The sequence below is a fragment of the Bufo bufo genome, chromosome 1 (genome assembly GCF_905171765.1).
Source record: "Bufo bufo chromosome 1, aBufBuf1.1, whole genome shotgun sequence".
NCBI lineage: Eukaryota > Metazoa > Chordata > Amphibia > Anura > Bufonidae > Bufo > Bufo bufo.
The window spans coordinates 640,610,436-640,629,821 of record NC_053389.1 but is presented as its reverse complement, the minus strand read 5'-3'; the positions used below and the strand labels follow the sequence as shown (position 1 = coordinate 640,629,821).

Genomic DNA, 19,386 nt, shown 5'->3' with positions numbered 1-19,386 from the left:
AAGCATTCTGTATTAAAGAATGTTATTATTTTCCCTTATAACCATGTTATAAGGGAAAATAATACAGTGAATAGACTGTCACCTAGCAACAGTGCGTGAAAATCGCACCGCATCCCCACTTGAGTGTGGATGCTTGCGATTTTCACTCAGCCCCATTCACTTCTATCGGGCTTGCGTTGCGTGAAAAACACACAATATAGAGCATGCTTTGATTTTCATGCAACGCATAAGTGATGCGTGAAAAACACCGCTCATGTGCACAGCCCCATAGAAGTGAATGGGTTCGGATTCAGTGCGGGTGCAATGCGTTCACCTCACGCACTGCACCCGGGTGGAAATCTCGCCCGTGTGAACTTAATCGCATTGCGATTACAATTTAGATCTGAGTTCCTAATGGTTGTATTGCTAGAATTGACGAATATAACGAATATAGCACTATATTCTCAATCTTCGTTATATCCTAGCAATACAACCATTAGGAACCCAGCTCTAAGTTGAATTCGCAATGCGATTAATATAACCTGTATTAATCGCATTGCGATTACAACTTAGATCTGAGTTCCTAACGGTTGTATTGCTAGAATTGACGAATATAACGAATATAGCACTATATTCTCAATCTTCGTTATATCCTAGCAATACAACCATTAGGAACCCAGCTCTAAGTTGAATTCGCAATGCGTTTAACCACCTCCGGACCGCTGTACGCACAGACGCGTCCTGGAGGTGGTTGATTCATTCCGCCTGGACGCATATACGCGTCATCTCGCGAGACGCGAGATTTCCTGTGAACGCGCGCACACAGGCGCGCGCGCTCACAGGAACGGAAGGTAAGAGAGTTGATCTCCAGCCTGCCAGCGGCGATCGTTCGCTGGCAGGCTGGAGATGTGTTTTTTTTAACCCCTAACAGGTATATTAGACGCTGTTTTGATAACAGCGTCTAATATACCTGCTACCTGGTCCTCTGGTGGTCCCCTTTGTTTGGATCGACCACCAGAGGACACAGGTAGCTCAGTAAAGTAGCACCAAGCACCACTACACTACACTACACCCCCCCCGTCACTTATTAACCCCTTATTAGCCCCTGATCACCCCTGATCACCCCATATAGAGTCCCTGATCACCCCCCTGTCATTGATTTCCCCCCTGTCATTGATCACCCCCCTGTCATTGATCACCCCCCTGTAAAGCTCCATTCAGACGTCCGCATGATTTTTACGGATCCACTGATAGATGGATCGGATCCGCAAAACGCATCCGGACGTCTGAATGAAGCCTTACAGGGGCGTGATCAATGACTGTGGTGATCACCCCATATAGACTCCCTGATCACCCCCCTGTCATTGATTACCCCCCTGTCATTGATTACCCCCCTGTAAAGCTCCATTCAGACGTCCGCATGATTTTTACGGATCCACTGATAGATGGATCGGATCCGCAAAACGCATCCGGACGTTTGAATGAAGCCTTACAGGGGCATGATCAATGACTGTGGTGATCACCCCATATAGACTCCCTGATCACCCCCCTGTAAAGCTCCATTCAGATGTCCGCATGATTTTTACGGATGCACTGATAGATGGATCGGATCCGCAAAACGCATCCGGACGTCTGAATGAAGCCTTACAGGGGTGATCAATGACTGTGGTGATCACCCCATATAGACTCCCTGATCCCCCCCCTGTCATTGATTACACCCCTGTCATTGATCACCCCCCTGTAAAGCTCCATTCAGATGTCCGCATGATTTTTACGGATGCACTGATAGATGGATCGGATCCGCAAAACGCATACGGACGTCTGAATGAAGCCTTACAGGGGCGTGATCAATGACTGTGGTGATCACCCCATATAGACTCCCTGATCACCCCCCTGTCATTGATTACCCCCCTGTCATTGATTACCCCCCTGTAAAGCTCCATTCAGACGTCCGCATGATTTTTACGGATCCATTGATAGATGGATCGGATCCGCAAAACGCATCCGGACGTCTGAATGAAGCCTTACAGGGGCATGATCAATGACTGTGGTGATCACCCCATATAGACTCCCTGATCACCCCCCTGTCATTGATTACCCCCCTGTAAAGCTCCATTCAGATGTCCGCATGATTTTTACGGATGCACTGATAGATGGATCGGATCCGCAAAACGCATCCGGACGTCTGAATGAAGCCTTACACGGGCGTGATCAATGACTGTGGTGATCACCCCATATAGACTCCCTGATCACCCCCCTGTCATTGATTACCCCCCTGTAAAGCTCCATTCAGACGTCCGCATGATTTTTACGGATCCACTGATAGATGGATCGGATCCGCAAAACGCATCCGGACGTCTGAATGAAGCCTTACACGGGCGTGATCAATGACTGTGGTGATCACCCCATATAGACTCTCTGATCACCCCCCTGTCATTGATCACCTCTCCTGTCATTGATCACCCCCCCTGTCATTGATCACCCCCCTGTCATTGATCACCCCTCTGTAAGGCTCCATTCAGACATTTTTTTGGCCCAAGTTAGCGGAATTATTATTTTTTTTTCTTACAAAGTCTCATATTCCACTAACTTGTGTCAAAAAATAAAATCTCACATGAACTCCCCATACCCCTCACGGAATCCAAATGCGTAAAATTTTTTAGACATTTATATTCCAGACTTCTTCTCACGCTTTAGGGCCCCTAGAATGCCAGGGCAGTATAAATACCTTAATGTGACCCCATTTCGGAAAGAAGACACCCCCAGGTATTCCGTGAGGGGCATATTGAGTCCATGAAAGATTGAAATTTTTGTCCCAAGTTAGCGGAACGGGAGACTTTGTGAGAAAAAAATTAAAAATATCAATTTCCGCTAACTTGTGCCAAAAAAAAAAAATTTCGATGAACTCGCCATGCCCCTCATTGAATACCTTGGGGTGTCTTCTTTCCAAAATGGGGTCACATGTGGGGTATTTATACTGCCCTGGCATTCTAGGGGCCCCAAAGCGTGAGAAGAAGTCTGGTATCCAAATGTCTAAAAATGCCCTCCTAAAAGGAATTTGGGCACCTTTGCGCATCTAGGCTGCAAAAAAGTGTCACACATCTGGTATCGCCGTACTCAGGAGAAGTTGGGGAATGTGTTTTGGGGTGTCATTTTACATATACCCATGCTGGGTGAGAGAAATATCTTGGTCAAATGCCAACTTTGTATAAAAAAATGGGAAAAGTTGTCTTTTGTCAAGATATTTCTCTCACCCAGCAAGGGTATATGTAAAATGACACCTCAAAACACATTCCCCAACTTCTCCTGAATACGGCGATACCACATGTGTGACACTTTTTTGCAGCCTAGGTGGGCAAAGAGGCCCATATTCCAAAGAGCACCTTTAGGATTTCACAGGTCATTTACCTACTTACCACACATTAGGGCCCCTGGAAAATGCCAGGGCAGTATAACTACCCCACAAGTGACCCCATTTTGGAAAGAATACACCCCAAGGTATTCCGTGAGGGGCATGGCGAGTTCCTAGAATTTTTTATTTTTTGTCACAAGTTAGTGGAAAATGCTGATTTTTATTTTTTTTGTTTTTTTCATACAAAGTCTCATATTCCACTAACTTGTGACAAAAAATAAAAACTTCCATGAACTCACTATGCCCATCAGCGAATACCTTGGGGTCTCTTCTTTCCAAAATGGGGTCACTTGTGGGGTAGTTATACTGCCCTGGCATTCTAGGGGCCCAAATGTGTGGTAAGGAGTTTGAAATCAAATTCTGTAAAAAATTACCTGTGAAATCCGAAAGGTGCTCTTTGGAATATGGGCCCCTTTGCCCACCTAGGCTGCAAAAAAGTGTCACACATCTGGTATCTCCGTACTCAGGAGAAGTTGGGCAATGTGTTTTGGGGTGTCATTTTACATAAACCCATGCTGGGTGAGAGAAATATCTTGGCAAAAGACAACTTTTCCCATTTTTTTATACAAAGTTGGCATTTGACCAAGATATTTCTCTCCCCAAGGTATTTCGTGATGGGCATAGTGAGTTCATAGAAGTTTTTATTTTTTGTCACAAGTTAGTGGAATATGAGACTTTGTAAGAAAAAAAAAAAAAAAAATCATCATTTTCCGCTAACTTGTGACAAAAAATAAAAAGTTCTATGAACTCACTATGCCCATCAGCGAATACCTTAGGGTGTGTACTTTCCGAAATGGGGTCATTTGTGGGGTGTTTGTACTGTCTGGGCATTGTAGAACCTCAGGAAACATGACAGGTGCTCAGAAAGTCAGAGCTGCTTCAAAAAGCGGAAATTCACATTTTTGTACCATAGTTTGTAAACGCTATAACTTTTACCCAAACCATTTTTTTTTTTTACCCAAACATTTTTTTTTTTATCAAAGACATGTAGAACAATAAATTTAGAGCAAAATTTATATATGGATGTCGTTTTTTTTGCAAAATTTTACAACTGAAAGTGAAAAATGTCATTTTTTTGCAAAAAAATCGTTAAATTTCGATTAATAACAAAAAAAGTAAAAATGTCAGCAGCAATGAAATACCACGAAATGAAAGCTCTATTAGTGAGAAGAAAAGGAGGTAAAATTCATTTGGGTGGTAAGTTGCATGACCGAGCAATAAACGGTGAAAGTAGTGTAGGTCAGAAGTGTAAAAAGTGGCCTGGTCTTTCAGGGTGTTTAAGCACTGGGGGCTGAGGTGGTTAATATAACCTGTATTAATCGCATTGCGATTACAACTTAGGTCTGAGTTCCTAATGGTTGTATTGCTAGAATTGACGAATTTAACGAATTTAGCACTATATTCTCAATCTTCGTTATATTCTAGCATACAACCATTAGGAACCCAGCTCTAAGTTGAATTCGCATTGCGATTACAACTTAGTCAAATTTGTGACACTGCAGCTTCAGAATGAATCTAAGATGGATGCTGTCCTTGCTTTTTGATAGGAAATGGGAGGGTCTGGGAGGGAGGGTATGCTGATTGGCTGGAATGTGTCTGCTGACTGTGAGGTACAGGGTCAAAGTTTGCTCAATGATGATGTATAGGGAGCGGACCGAACATCGCATATGTTCGCCCACCGCGGCGAACGCGAACAAGCTATGTTCGCCGGGAACTGTTCGCCGGCGAATAGTTCGGGACATCTCTAATCTCCAGTTTGCAGGAAGAGGAGGTGTCAATCACTAGGTGCATTTGTACTAAGAGCTATTGTGTTGATGTGATGTTGAGCATTGTGGCACTGAGACGCAGTTTCACAGGGTAGAACTGCACCTATAAGAGACAGCTTTGGTGTGAGGAATGTGTCTGAGAGTGTTGGGTATTTTGCATATTTGTACAAACACAGCTGTGGGTGGCCAGCATGGGTGGATTGGGAACTCAAAGTAACACTGGAAAAAAAACTAGAAGTAGCCAAACTTGTAGAAGGTGTGGTCAAGCCAAGTAGGTGGGGTCAGAAAACCCCAGCCAACTGTCACTGTATTATTTTTTACATCAATGTAGCCGTGTGAGGTCTTGTTTTTTTTTTTTTGACAAGTTGTATTTTCTAAGGGTACCATTTTGTGGTGCATATGCAGGTCACTTTTAAGGGGGCAGCCACTGTAGAGTTCAATGTGAAGGGGCGGGGCACTGTGGAGGTCACTGTGAAGGGGTGGGGCACTGTGGAGGTCACAGTTAAGGTGCTGGGGTGCTGTAGAGGTCACAGTTAAGGGGGAAGGGTACTATGGAGGTCACAGTTAAGGTTCAGGGCATTGTTGGGGTCACTGTTCAGGCGAAACGCTGCTGTGGAGGTCACTGTTAAGTGAATAGGCTACTGTTAAGGTCACTGTTAAGAGGTTAGGTACTGTGGAGGTCTCTGTTAAGGGGTTGAGGTGCTGTTGAGGTCACTGTTAGGAGGGCAGGGCACTGTGAAGGTCACTGTTAAGGGAATGGGCAACAGTGAATGTCACTGTTATGGGGATGGGCCTCTGTGAATGTCACTTTTAAGGGGGTGGGCTGCTGTGGAAGTCAACTTTAAGGGGCTGGAGTGCTGTGGAGGTCAATGTTAAGGGAACAGGGCACTGTTGAGGTCAGTGTTAAGGGAGTGGGGTGCTGTGGGAGGTCACAGTTAAGGTTTTGGGCCACTCTGGAGGTTACTGTTAAGGGGGTGTGGCACTGTAAAGGTCACTGTTAAGGGGGAGGGGGGCTGTTGAGGTCACTGTTAAGGCATCAGAATATTATGGAGGTCACTGTTAAGTGCACGGGGTGCTGCAGGAGGTCACTGTTAAGGGGATAGGTGAGCTGTGGTAGTCACTGTTAAGGGGGTGGGATGCTGTGGAGGTCCCATTTTAAGGGGTTGAGGCACTGTGGAGGTCACTGTTAAGGGTGTAGGCTGCTGTAGAGGTCACATTGTTAAGGGGCAGGACACTGTTAAGATTACTGTTAAGGGAGTGGGCTGCTGTAGAGTTCAATGTTAAGGGGTGGGGCACTGTGAAGGTCACTGTTAAGGGGTGGGGCACTGTGGAGGTCACTGTTATGGGGGGCACTGTTGATATCTTTTAATCACACACACAAACATTAAATTATATGTAAATATATATAACAGAGAAAAATTGCGGCACTGGCAAATGTTAGAAAAAATGGGTGCACGCTCCTAAGGGAATAGGCTTCTTACCCCAATGAATAGTCCAGAAAATGAACGGCACTCCAGTAGATTAAGAACAAATTACTCCTTTAATCACCCGTGCGGTGCAACATTTCAGCTCAGTACTAGAGCCTTTTTCAAGCAGAGAACTCATACAAATGGTGACATATATATAATGTAGGTGAAACAATCAGTATACAAATCATGTGACCACAATCCATCCGGTGGGTGTGTTACAAAATGATACAATGAAAAAAAATAATACAATGAAAAAACTACAATATAAAGTAAGGACATGGTCATACATATCGATCGTGATATATACTGTACGAATCTTGTGACAAAAACATATTATTCATATACAAAAACTGACCATGTCATGTGATAAGTGATGATCTAAAATACTATTGATCTTCAGTAAATGTTCAAGTGGTTTACAACAACCGACTCCTCATTCTTATTTTCTACTGCACTCAACATTTGCACCTAACGGTGCTGGCATCGCGAACCAGGGGCCGAGCCGCAAAAGCACCTAACACCAATTACCATCAAGGACACGTCAACTTCCACCTGGCTGCTGTTCCCTGCAACCGAGAGTGCCCCGGAGGATTTCGTGCTGTCTTCCCATCCACTGTATGCCAGCCCAGGGAGGCATCTGCTAACCATGAGTACATTAACTACTGCACCCATAGGCCCTGTGGTTTGGAATGCTACAAGTGGATTAATTAAGCACGTGCAATGGCTGGTCCTTTGACACCGTTAGGCCAAATACAGTATAGACTTGATTACAAGTCCGCCCTGGTACCAATGGAGCTGATACTCCTCCTGTAAACATCCAGGAGTTACAAGAAGTGAAGCTTATTCTGCTCCGCTGCTTGCATAGCTGCTATTCACTACATTAGGATGTACAGAAACAGCAGAGAGCCAGACCGCTCAGCTTTTTCATGAGTCCAGCCACCTGGGGCCACCTCTTAGTTTCATCTCACCATGGAAACCCCTTAGATGCTACTGTCAATAGCAACCACATCTAAGTGATTGCAGAGGAAGAGGACGCCCTTTGTCAGCTATTGTCACCACTGCAAATGTATTCGCGAAATGCCAATGTCTTAACATGGTAGCAAGGGGCCAAATGAAGGCCCCTAGGTCTGTCCTTAGTGTATGCGTTTTAGACCATGCCAGAGATGCAGCCTAATACACTGTCAGTTTACTACTGACAGTATAGTTGCACTGTACTACATAAGTAGTACAGTGCAATCAAAAGATCACATGTCAGTGTCCCCTTGTGGGACTAATAAGTTGTGAAAGTAAGAATTAAAGTATTGTCAAAAAAAATCTCCAAGTAAAAAACAAATACCATTTAATTTTTTTTTATGAAAAGAACTGAAAAAACAAAAAAAATCCAAATATTTGGTATCATTGCAGCTGTAACCACCCTAACAATACAATTATTGTCTAATTTATTTCACACAGTGAACGACGTAAAAAAAACAGTGCCAGATTTGCGGCTTTTTTTCTTATTTGCCACCAAACAAATGGAATTAAAAGTGATGAAAAATGCTTATGAACCAATGAAAACTACATGTCATCCCTCAAAAATCAAGCCCTCACACAGCTCGGTAGAAATAAAAATAAAAAAGCTATGTATGTATGTACGTACGTACGTATGGATTCAGCGATGCAAAAGCATATAAAATTATATATATATATATAGCTTGAGAAAGACAGCAACAAGCTGTTGAAACGTCGCTGCTGACTCTGGAGGAATAAACTTCACATTTTTGCTGAAAACCTTGGTGTGCTGCTGGCCTTCTTTTCGTCTGTATACTACATTGGATCCCGGTGCTGATTCACATTGGCCTGATTTTGCACCCGCTATTGACAGAGTGCTGCATCCTCATTTTTTGCATATATATATATATATATACAGGGAGTGCAGAATTATTAGGCAAGTTGTATTTTTGAGGATTAATTTTATTATTGAACAACAACCATGTTCTCAATGAACCCAAAAAACTCATTAATATCAAAGCTGAATATTTTTGGAAGTAGTTTTTAGTTTGTTTTTAGTTTTAGCTATTTTAGGGGGATATCTGTGTGTGCAGGTGACTATTACTGTGCATAATTATTAGGCAACTTAACAAAAAACAAATATATACCCATTTCAATTATTTATTTTTACCAGTGAAACCAATATAACATCTCAACATTCACAAATATCCATTTCTGACATTCAAAAACAAAACAAAAACAAATCAGTGACCAATATAGCCACCTTTCTTTGCAAGGACACTCAAAAGCCTGCCATCCATGGATTCTGTCAGTGTTTTGATCTGTTCACCATCAACATTGCGTGCAGCAGCAACCACAGCCTCCCAGACACTGTTCAGAGAGGTGTACTGTTTTCCCTCCTTGTAAATCTCACATTTGATGATGGACCACAGGTTCTCAATGGGGTTCAGATCAGGTGAACAAGGAGGCCATGTCATTAGATTTTCTTCTTTTATACCCTTTCTTGCCAGCCACGCTGTGGAATACTTGGACGCGTGTGATGGAGCATTGTCCTGCATGAAAATCATGTTTTTCTTGAAGGATGCAGACTTCTTCCTGTACCACTGCTTGAAGAAGGTGTCTTCCAGAAACTGGCAGTAGGACTGGGAGTTGAGCTTGACTCCATCCTCAACCCGAAAAGGCCCCACAAGCTCATCTTTGATGATACCAGCCCAAACCAGTACTCCACCTCCACCTTGCTGGCGTCTGAGTCGGACTGGAGCTCTCTGCCCTTTACCAATCCAGCCACGGGCCCATCCATCTGGCCCATCAAGACTCACTCTCATTTCATCAGTCCATAAAACCTTAGAAAAATCAGTCTTGAGATATTTCTTGGCCCAGTCTTGACGTTTCAGCTTGTGTGTCTTGTTCAGCGGTGGTCGTCTTTCAGCCTTTCTTACCTTGGCCATGTCTCTGAGTATTGCACACCTTGTGCTTTTGGGCACTCCAGTGATGTTGCAGCTCTGAAATATGGCCAAACTGGTGGCAAGTGGCATCTTGGCAGCTGCACGCTTGACTTTTCTCAGTTCATGGGCAGTTATTTTGCGCCTTGGTTTTTCCACACGCTTCTTGCGACCCTGTTGACTATTTTGAATGAAACGCTTGATTGTTCGATGATCACGCTTCAGAAGCTTTGCAATTTTAAGAGTGCTGCATCCCTCTGCAAGATATCTCACTATTTTTGACTTTTCTGAGCCTGTCAAGTCCTTCTTTTGACCCTTTTTGCCAAAGGAAAGGAAGTTGCCTAATAATTATGCACACCTGATATAGGGTGTTGATGTCATTAGACCACACCCCTTCTCATTACAGAGATGCACATCACCTAATATGCTTAATTGGTAGTAGGCTTTCGAGCCTATACAGCTTGGAGTAAGACAACATGCATAAAGAGGATGATGTGGTCAAAATACTCATTTGCCTAATAATTCTGCACTCCCTGTATATATATATATATAGTCCAGAAAATGAACGGCAGATTAAGAAAAGAAAAGATAACGCAGACATACCAATCGGGTGAGGCGCACAATCCATGCGGCATCACAGCGTTGTGTATATCACACTGCGCCTGTTCAGAGTAGCGCCAATAGGGAAGCTCATGCAGCCGCGGACGTCATGCGTCATAGGCACTTGCCGACGCATGCACGTTCCCCAGCCTTAGGCTGCTTAGTGGTGCGGTAGCTGGGGAACCTGCATGAGTCGGCAAGTGCCTATGACGCATGACGTCCGCGGCTGCATGAGCTTCCCTATTGGCGCTACTCTGAGCAGGCGCAGTGTGATATAAACAACGCCGTGATGCCACATGGATTGTGCGCCTCACCCGATTGGTATGTCTGCGCTATCTTTTCTTTTGCTCCTTCCCCTGTATTTTAGATCGTCACTTATCACATGACATGGTCAGTTTTTGTATATGAATAATATGTTTTTGTCACAAGATTAGTACAGTATGTATCATGATCGATATGTATGACCATGTCCTTACTTTATATTGTATTTTTTTCATTGTATTATTTTTTTTCATATTATCATTTTGTAACACACCCACCAGATGGATTGTGGTCACATGATTTGTATACTGATTGTTTCACCTATATATACAGTACAGACCAAAAGTTTGGACACACCTTCTCATTCAAAGAGTTTTCTTTATTTTCATGACTATGAAAATTGTAGATTCACACTTAAGGCATCAAAACTATGAATTAACACATGTGGAATTATATACATAACAAACAAGTGTGAAACAACTGAATATATGTCATATTCTAGGTTCTTCAAAGTAGCCACCTTTTGCTTTGATTACTGCTTTGCACACTCTTGGCATTCTCTTGATTAGCTTCAAGAGGTAGTCCCCTGAAATGGTCTTCCAACAGTCTTGAAGGAGTTCCCAGAGATGCTTAGCACTTGTTGGCCCTTTTGCCTTCACTCTGCGGTCCAGCTCACCCCAAACTATCTCGATTGGGTTCAGGTCCGGTGACTGTGGAGGCTAGGTCATCTGGCGCAGCACCCCATTACTCTCCTTCATGGTCAAATAGCCCTTACTTTCAAAGTTTTCCCAATTTTTCGGCTGACTGACCTTCATTTTTTAAAGTAATGATGGCCACTCGTTTTTCTTTACTTAGCTGTTTTTTTCTTGCCATAATACAAATTCTAACAGTCTATTCAGTAGGACTATCAGCTGTGTATCCACCAGACTTCTCCTCAACGCAACTGATGGTCCCAACCCCATTTATAAGGCAAGAAATCCCACTTATTAAACCTGACAGGGCACACCTGTGAAGTGAAAACCATTTCAGGGGTCTACCTCTTGAAGCTCATCAAGAGAATGCCAAGAGTGTGCAAAGCAGTAATCAAAGCAAAAGGTGGCTACTTTGAAGAACCTAGAATATGACATATTTTCAGTTGTTTCACACTTGTTTGTTATGTATATAAATCCACATGTGTTAATTCATAGTTTTGATGCCTTCAGTGTGAATCTACAATTTTCATAGTCATGAAAATAAAAAAAACTCTTTGAATGAGAAGGTGTGTCCAAACTTTTGGTCTGTACTGTATATCACCATTTGTATGAGTTCTCGGCTTGAAAAAGGCTCTAGTACAGAGCCGAACGAGTGATTAAAGGAGTCATTTATTCTTAATCTACTGGAGTGCTGTTCATTTTCTGAACTATATATATATATATATATAATTTTTTTTACATCTTACTACTTATGCACATTAAAAACCCTTTTTACAAAATATGCTTTTGCATCGTTGAATCCATACGTACATACATACATAGCTTTTTTATTGTTCTTTCTACCGAGCTGTGTGAGGACTTGATTTTTGAGGGATGACATGTAGTTTTCATTGGAACCTAAGCATTTTTCATCACTTTTAATTCCATTTGTTTGGTGGCAAATAAGAAAAAAAGCCGCAAATCTGGCACTGTTTTTTTTACGTCGTTCACTGTGTGAAATAAATTAGACAATAATTGTATTGTTAGGGTGGTTACTGCTGCGATGATACCAAATATTTGGATATTTTTTTTTTTTCAGTTCTTTTTGTAAAAAAATTTTTTTTGATGGTATTTGTTTTTTACTTGGAGATTTTTTTTTACAATACTTTAATTCTTACTTTCACAACTTATTAGTCCCACAAGGGGACACTGACATGTGATCTTTTGATTGCTCATATAATACACTGTACTACTTATGTAGTACAGTGCAACTATACTGTCAGTAGTAAACTGACAGTGTATTAGGCTGCATCTCTGGCATGGTCTAAAACGCATACACTAAGGACAGACCTGGGGGCCTTCATTTGGCCCCTTGCTACCATGTTAAGACATTGGCATTTCGCGAATACATTTGCAGTGGTGACAATAGCTCACAAAGAGCGTCCTCTTCCTCTGCAATCACTTAGATGTGGTTGCTATTGACAGTAGCATCTAAGGGGTTTCCATGGTGAGATGAAACTAAGAGGTGGCCCCAGGTGGCTGGACTCATGAAAAAGCTGAGCGGTCTGGCTCTCTGCTATTTCTGTAAATCCTAATGTAGTGAATAGCAGCTATGCAAGCAGCGGAGCAGAATAAGCTTCACTTTTTGTAACTCCTGGATGTTTACAGGAGGAGCTTTAGCTCCTTTGGTACCAGGGTGGACTTGTAATCAAGTCTATACTGTATTTAGTCTAACGGTGTCAAAGGACCAGCCATTGCACGTGCTTAATTAATCCACTTGTAGCATTCCAAACCACAGGGGAAAACACGTGGGCCTATGGGTGCAGTAGTTAATGTACTCATGGTTAGCAGATGCCTCCCTGGGCTGGCATACAGTGGATGGGAAGACAGCACGAAATCCTCCGGGGCACTCTCGGTTGCAGGGAACAGCAGCCAGATGGAAGTTGACATGTCCTTGATGATAATTGGTGTTAGGTGCTTTTGCGGCTCGGCCCCTGGTTCGTGATGCCAGCACCGCTAGGTGCAAATGTTGAGTGCAGTAGAAAGTAAGAATGAGGAGTCGGTTGTTGTAAACCACTTGAACATTTACTGAACATCAATAGTCTCTGGACAGTTGATACAGTTCTTCAATGGAAAGCTTTTTGTATAGCATAAGTAATAATAATAAGGAATAGAGGCTCACCCAACTGGAGGTATGGATAGGTGCTCTAGTCATGTGTTGACCCACCCGGTCAAGAGAAGAAACAAAAATTGAATGTAGAATAATGTGACTGGCACATTATTTGACATAAAATTTTTGTTTCTTCTCTTGACCGCGTGGGTCAACACGTGACTAGAGCACCTATCCATACCTCCAGTTGGGTGAGCCTCTATTCCTTCCTCTTTCTACAATATATTTTTGACCACCCATTTAGAGATCAGCTCCCCAGCTGCAGAGTATGGACATTTGGAACGAGGGCCAATCACATTATTCTACATTCAATAAGTAATAATAAGTTCACTTGTATTCCTATTATCAGGTAGTGGCAGTTATCAATGGAGAGATTCTTCTAATGCTGAAACTTTACAGGCAAGGATCCTGGTGGTAATCCTAAGTTTACTCTTTACAGCACTCTGGCACTAAAGATGCTATTAACTATTTATTTAGGAGTTATCCTTTAAGGGCGTTCCCCTCAAGGCAGGCAAACACATCTGCTTCATTCTTTGGCAGGAAACTCTTCTAGAAAGGTTTTTGGTTTTCACTACTAGAAAGGTTTAGTTAGTGATAAAGACAATTCTGCGCATCAATTATCCATTTGTGTCCAGGTACTCGGAAAGCTACTCCTGGTCACTTGTGCTGATGAGGTCCATAAGCTATAGTTATCTTTTACCCTCACTATTCTCTCTGCATCTTGGTGTATAGACTTACTGTCTGGTGCTTTGTTTCTGTAGTTATCTTCTCCAGGCTTGATCAGGGCCCAGAGGAAAGGAACACAGCTACATGATGACTTTAACCTGTCTCTCTCCTCCATAAACTTGCTTCTCTCCTTTCACACTCCAACTTCAACTCCAACTAACTCATCTCTCTCTCTCTACATTTCACTCTTAGCTAGACACATCCCTATATATATTATGTGGTGCCAGCACCACCTAGGGGCGAATGGATGTAAATGAAATTGCCAGCCAGATAATAGAGAATACCATAAAATGCAAATAAACACATGTGTATATATATATTAAGATGTTTGAAGTGTCCCATTTACACACATATGTGGGACGCTGCACACTTAGCGGCAGCCAACAACAGGGCACTTTGTGGTGCGACCATAGGGTGCAGTAGCGTTGAAGTTGCGAAGGGGCCATGCTGTGGTCAAGTACCGTGTGGCCATGCTGGGCTCTAGTTAACTAATGAATACCGCACTCTTTAGTCGGTCTACACTGTTAATAGCCACATGGCACTTTCAATACTGTGCAGTTGTCACCTATGCAGATTAATTAAACAATGTGGGTCTTCATTAGTTTAATTATACTGTACGGCCACGCGATACTCAACCTCAGTGTGGTCACGTTGCGACTACAACACGCCATGTGGTTCTGCAGCAGGGCTGTTGGCCTCTTCACATACACAGCGCAGGCTGCAGGCAGCCCTGCTGTGCTGAATTTATAATGAATAATGTGCATTGCAGTGACCCTGAGGCCGGGTGCCAAAGGCCCACTGCATAGTAGTGACTATTGGTCCCTCGGGAATCTTCTCCGGAGGTTACATTGCCAATTCACCCCTGACGGTCAAAGGTTAATTTTGCTGATCCAACCCTGTAAAAAAGGCCTAGGCAAGGTAAGGTGTGGCAGAGAGTAGGGTTACAGCCATTCACAGATGGTACATCCAAGAGCCAACAGCCATCTTTGGCACAACCTAACCCTCTAGGGGACTACTGGTCTGGGCCCTGGTAGGAGACTACTATATACAGACAGTTGGTGTTACAAAGCTATTCAAACGTGTTTACCCGCTAAGCATGAGCCACCAAACATATTTTATCATTTAAATTATTGTATCATATTGTATCATTTAGCGCAGGCATGCTCAACTTGCAGCTCTCCAGCTGTTGCAAAACTACAACTCCCAGCATGCCCGAACAGCCTATAGCTATCAGCCTACAGCAGGGCATTGTGGGAGTTATAGTTTTACAACAGCTGGAGGGCCACAGGTTGAGCATGCCTGATTTAGCGTATTGTAATGATGATGCACCTCTGCATGAGAAAAGTAATAAAGTAATTTGTTGAGCAAGAAATGGCTGTAACATTCCAGCGGGTTGCACCCCCCCTTATACCTGTCCACAAAAAGCTTACAATCTAATGTATTAATGTAATGTGCATCTATACGTCCACTTGATTGATCCACTGAACCATATTACCAGTTGGTACAACTTTCAAGTTCTACATGACATCCTTAGAAGTGTATGGGGTCCTACTACTCCTCCATCTGCCTTAGATATCTTTTTTTTTTTTTTTCGTGTGATTCTGTATGAATCCAACAGGCACATACTGCATTGTGCCATCCTCTGTTGGATGTCGTATTAGGGAGATATTCTTCCCTTGAAGCAGTGAGTAGTACCTACAGTTTCAAAAGTGCTGTTGAACAAGCAGTGTGCTCATGGCTCTACTTTATAGATGAGGCTTAAAGGGATATGCCAGAATATTAATATTGATGGCCTGTCCTCAGGAGAGTCCATTCATATCTGATTTTCAAATACTTCTTTAAAGCGCTTCTGTCACCCCACTAAACGCATATTTTTTTTTTGTGTACTTATAATCCCTATCCTGCCATATTGCCATACATTATGTTATTAATCATTTTCGTTCAGTAGATTTAGCAAAAAACGTACTTTTATTATATGCTAATTACCTTTCTACCAGCAAGTAGGGCGTCTACTTGCTGGTAGCAGCCGCAGAAAACCGCCCCCTCCTTCTGTTAATTGACAGGGCCAGCCGTGATCTCCTCCTCCGGCCAGCCCTGTCAGCATTTCAAAAATCGCGCGCCTGTGTTGATTCGGCGCAGGCGCTCTGAGGTAAGGAGGCTCGCCTCCTCAGCACTCCCTCAGTGCGCCGATGACGTCTTCTCTTTCGGTGACGCCATCGGCGCAGGCGCACTGAGGGAGTGCTGAGGAGGCGAGCCTCCTTATCTCAGAGCGCCTGCGCCGAATGAACACAGGCGCGCGATTTTTGAAATGGTGACAGGGCTGGCCGGAGGCGGAGATCGCGGCTGGCCCTGTCAATCAACAGAAGGAGGGGGCGGTTTTCTGCGGCTGCTACCAGCAAGTAGACGCCCTACTTGCTGGTAGAAAGGTAATTAGCATATCATAAAAGTATGTTTTTTGCTAAATCTACTGAACGAAAATTATTAATAACATAATGTATGGCAATATGGCAGGATAGGGATTATAAGTACACAAAAAAAAAATATGAGTTTAGTGGGGTGACAGAAGCCATTTAAAATCCATGCAGGTATTGTCTTGACATTGTCTTATATTGTTACCTGAGTTTGTCTGCAGATATTTGCGGATGTTTGAAGTATTGATGCCGATATTGTCCGAGTTGTAGGGCAAACATTTTTATTTGATATAGTTTATTCTATTATAACCGTAACTTTTAGTCCATAAGGTCAGGTATGAGAAACAGATCAATTACTTTCTGTGTCTAAAGACTTTGTGCCACTGTACATGAAAAATACCTTAATCCAACTAAATTGCATTTCTCAACAACACCCATCATTGAAAATGACAACAGAGACAGGAAATCAGTAGGTAATACATGGTAAATGACAAATGATTATAGGTAAAGAATGAAGCTATTTAGTCACACGTTTAACAAGTCTTGGATGTGAAGAGACAGCTCCAGCTTGTAATATATTGATTTATAATCACTGGTTGGCACTTGCTCACTCTTTTTATGTTATATTTTGTAGCGCAGATGAAAGATTTGATGCTACATTTCATACTAATGTACTAGTGAACTCATCTGGATATTGCCAGTATTTACCACCAGGTAAGAGGACATTTTATATTTTTTGCCTTGATTATTCCATGTTGTGTCCTTTTCTTCTGCATGTTACCCGTTTATATTGTATGATTGTATTTTAGCAAAATGTGACAGTAGTGAACATTTCTTGCCTTTAGCTGCAATTGTAAAGTTTAATCTGGGTCTCTTGTTCTCTTTATGCCTTTCATCATAGATGCATTACAGATGGTTGGAATAACCTTTACTCAATATGATTAGAATATAATCATTACCATGTAATATACCGGTATTTTGTCGGCTGGTCTTAAACCCCTTAAAGGGGTTTTCCGAGATTTCAATACTGATGACTAGAGTTGAGAGAATTTTTCCAAAATTCGATTCGTCGGTTCGCCTAATTTTTCGGGAAAAAGTTGGTTTGATCCAAATATATTTGCGGCGAATTACGTAAAAAAAGGCTATTGACTGCTGAGAGCCTTTAAAGTGGTGTAGAACACTGTGCCTTGTAGTAACACACATAGGAAGTCTGTTTTGGTTGTGAAATAATACTGTGAGTCCGTATGACATGCAGATGACAGGTGTCGCTCTTAGAAACACTGCACACTTTACTTATTAGGGCAGTCATGGGGCCAAAACTGACCAAATAACTCAAGTATGAACTCAGCCTTACAGGTCGATGTTAGTTCCAAGAAGAAGCGCAGTCCTTTTACACCATCGCCAGCTGATTCCACATAGATGTCTACAGAACCTGTTCTATTAAATGCGTATACAAGTAGAGCCCCCGGACAGAGTGGAGAGGGTGTCAGCAGTAAGTTTGTGTCGACGTTATTGATTATTTTGCCCTTCCTCTGATGCGTCAGAACAATAACCCCCAAAAAACGGATCCTGTCTGTGGATCATACGCCTTCACTCGGTCAGCATTTGCTCAATAATCCATCAGTATTGCTAGTGCCAAAGCAAACAGGAGTGGATATAAAACAGAGATAACACATGAATGGAATATTTGCATGTCTTCTGTGTTTTGTACTCACTCCTGCTTTTGGCTACCAAATCATAAGCCAATTCTGAAGGGACCATACAGGTCTTACAGCTGACACACAGACAGGATCCGTTGTGCGTCTCATTTTTCCTTCCTTCTGACAGATAAGAAGAAAGGTCAAATAAATCATGATATCAGACAGGCCAAAAGGCAAAATAGTGGCCCAATCATGAAGTGGGGAGGGTGGGAACAGCATGGACCTATGAAATAGTAGTGAGGTGTAAGCAGCATGAGGAGACCATAGAGTAGCACGACGATGAGAGATTGTGGAGGTGGCAGCAGCATGAGGAGGCCACAGAGTGGCACAATGACAGAGACTCATCCTGACTGCAGCATCAGGAGGTCATAAAGTAGCACACTGACAGAGTCTGGAGTTGGCAGCAGTATGAGGAGGCCACTAAGTGGTATAATCACCAAGTCTGGAGTTGGCAGCAGTATGAGGAGGTAACCGAGTGGCACAATGACAGAGTCTGGAGTTGGAAACAGCATGCGGAGACCACAGAGAGGCCCAATGACAGAGTTTGGAGGTGGTGGCAGCAGCAGCAGCATCAGGAGGAGGCCACCGAGTGGCACAATGACAGAGTCTGGAGGTAGCAGCAGTATAAAGGAGGCCACCGAGTCTGGAGGTGGCGGCAGCATCAGGAGGCCACAGAGTAGCATGAAGACAAAGTGTGGAGGTGTCAGCAGCATGAGGAGGACAGAGTAGCATGACGACGAGAGATTGTGAAGGTGGCAGAAGCATGTGGAGGTCACCGAGTGGCACACTGACAGAGTCTGGATTTGGCAGCAGTATGAGGAGGCCACTGAGTGGCACAATGACCGAGTCTGGAGTTGGCAGAAGCATGAAGAGACCATAGAGAGGCCCAATGACAGAGTGGAAGGTGGCGGCAGCAGCAGCATCAGGAGAAGGTCACAGAGTGGCACAATGACCGAGTCAGGAGGTGGCGACAGCAGCAGCATCAAGATACCACAGAGTGGCAAGGTGACATAGTGTGGAGACGGCAGTAGCAGCATCAAAAGGATACCCCAGAGTGGCAAGGTGACATAGTGTGGAGATGGCAGTAGCAGCAGCAGCAGCATCAAGATACCACAGAGTGGCAAGGTGACATAGTGTGGAGATGGAAGTAGCAGCAGCAGCAGCATCAGGAGGATACCACAGAGTGGCAAGGTGATATAGTGTGGTGATGGCAGCAGCAGCATCAGGATACCACAGAGTGGCAAGGTGACATAGTGTGGAGATGGCAGTAGCAGCAGCAGCATCAAGA

General features: G+C 43.2%; 1 protein-coding gene across 1 annotated transcript in view; it reads left to right on the top strand.

Moving 5' to 3' along the window:
* The window catches only part of LOC120985751 (neuronal acetylcholine receptor subunit alpha-7), a 414,569-nt gene that overhangs the window by 305,982 nt on the left and 89,201 nt on the right, over nucleotides 1-19,386 (top strand). The window contains exon 5 of the mRNA XM_040413865.1: nucleotides 17,033-17,112. Within this exon, the coding sequence (XP_040269799.1) occupies nucleotides 17,033-17,112 (80 nt within the window). The remainder of the gene's footprint in view (nucleotides 1-17,032; nucleotides 17,113-19,386) is intronic.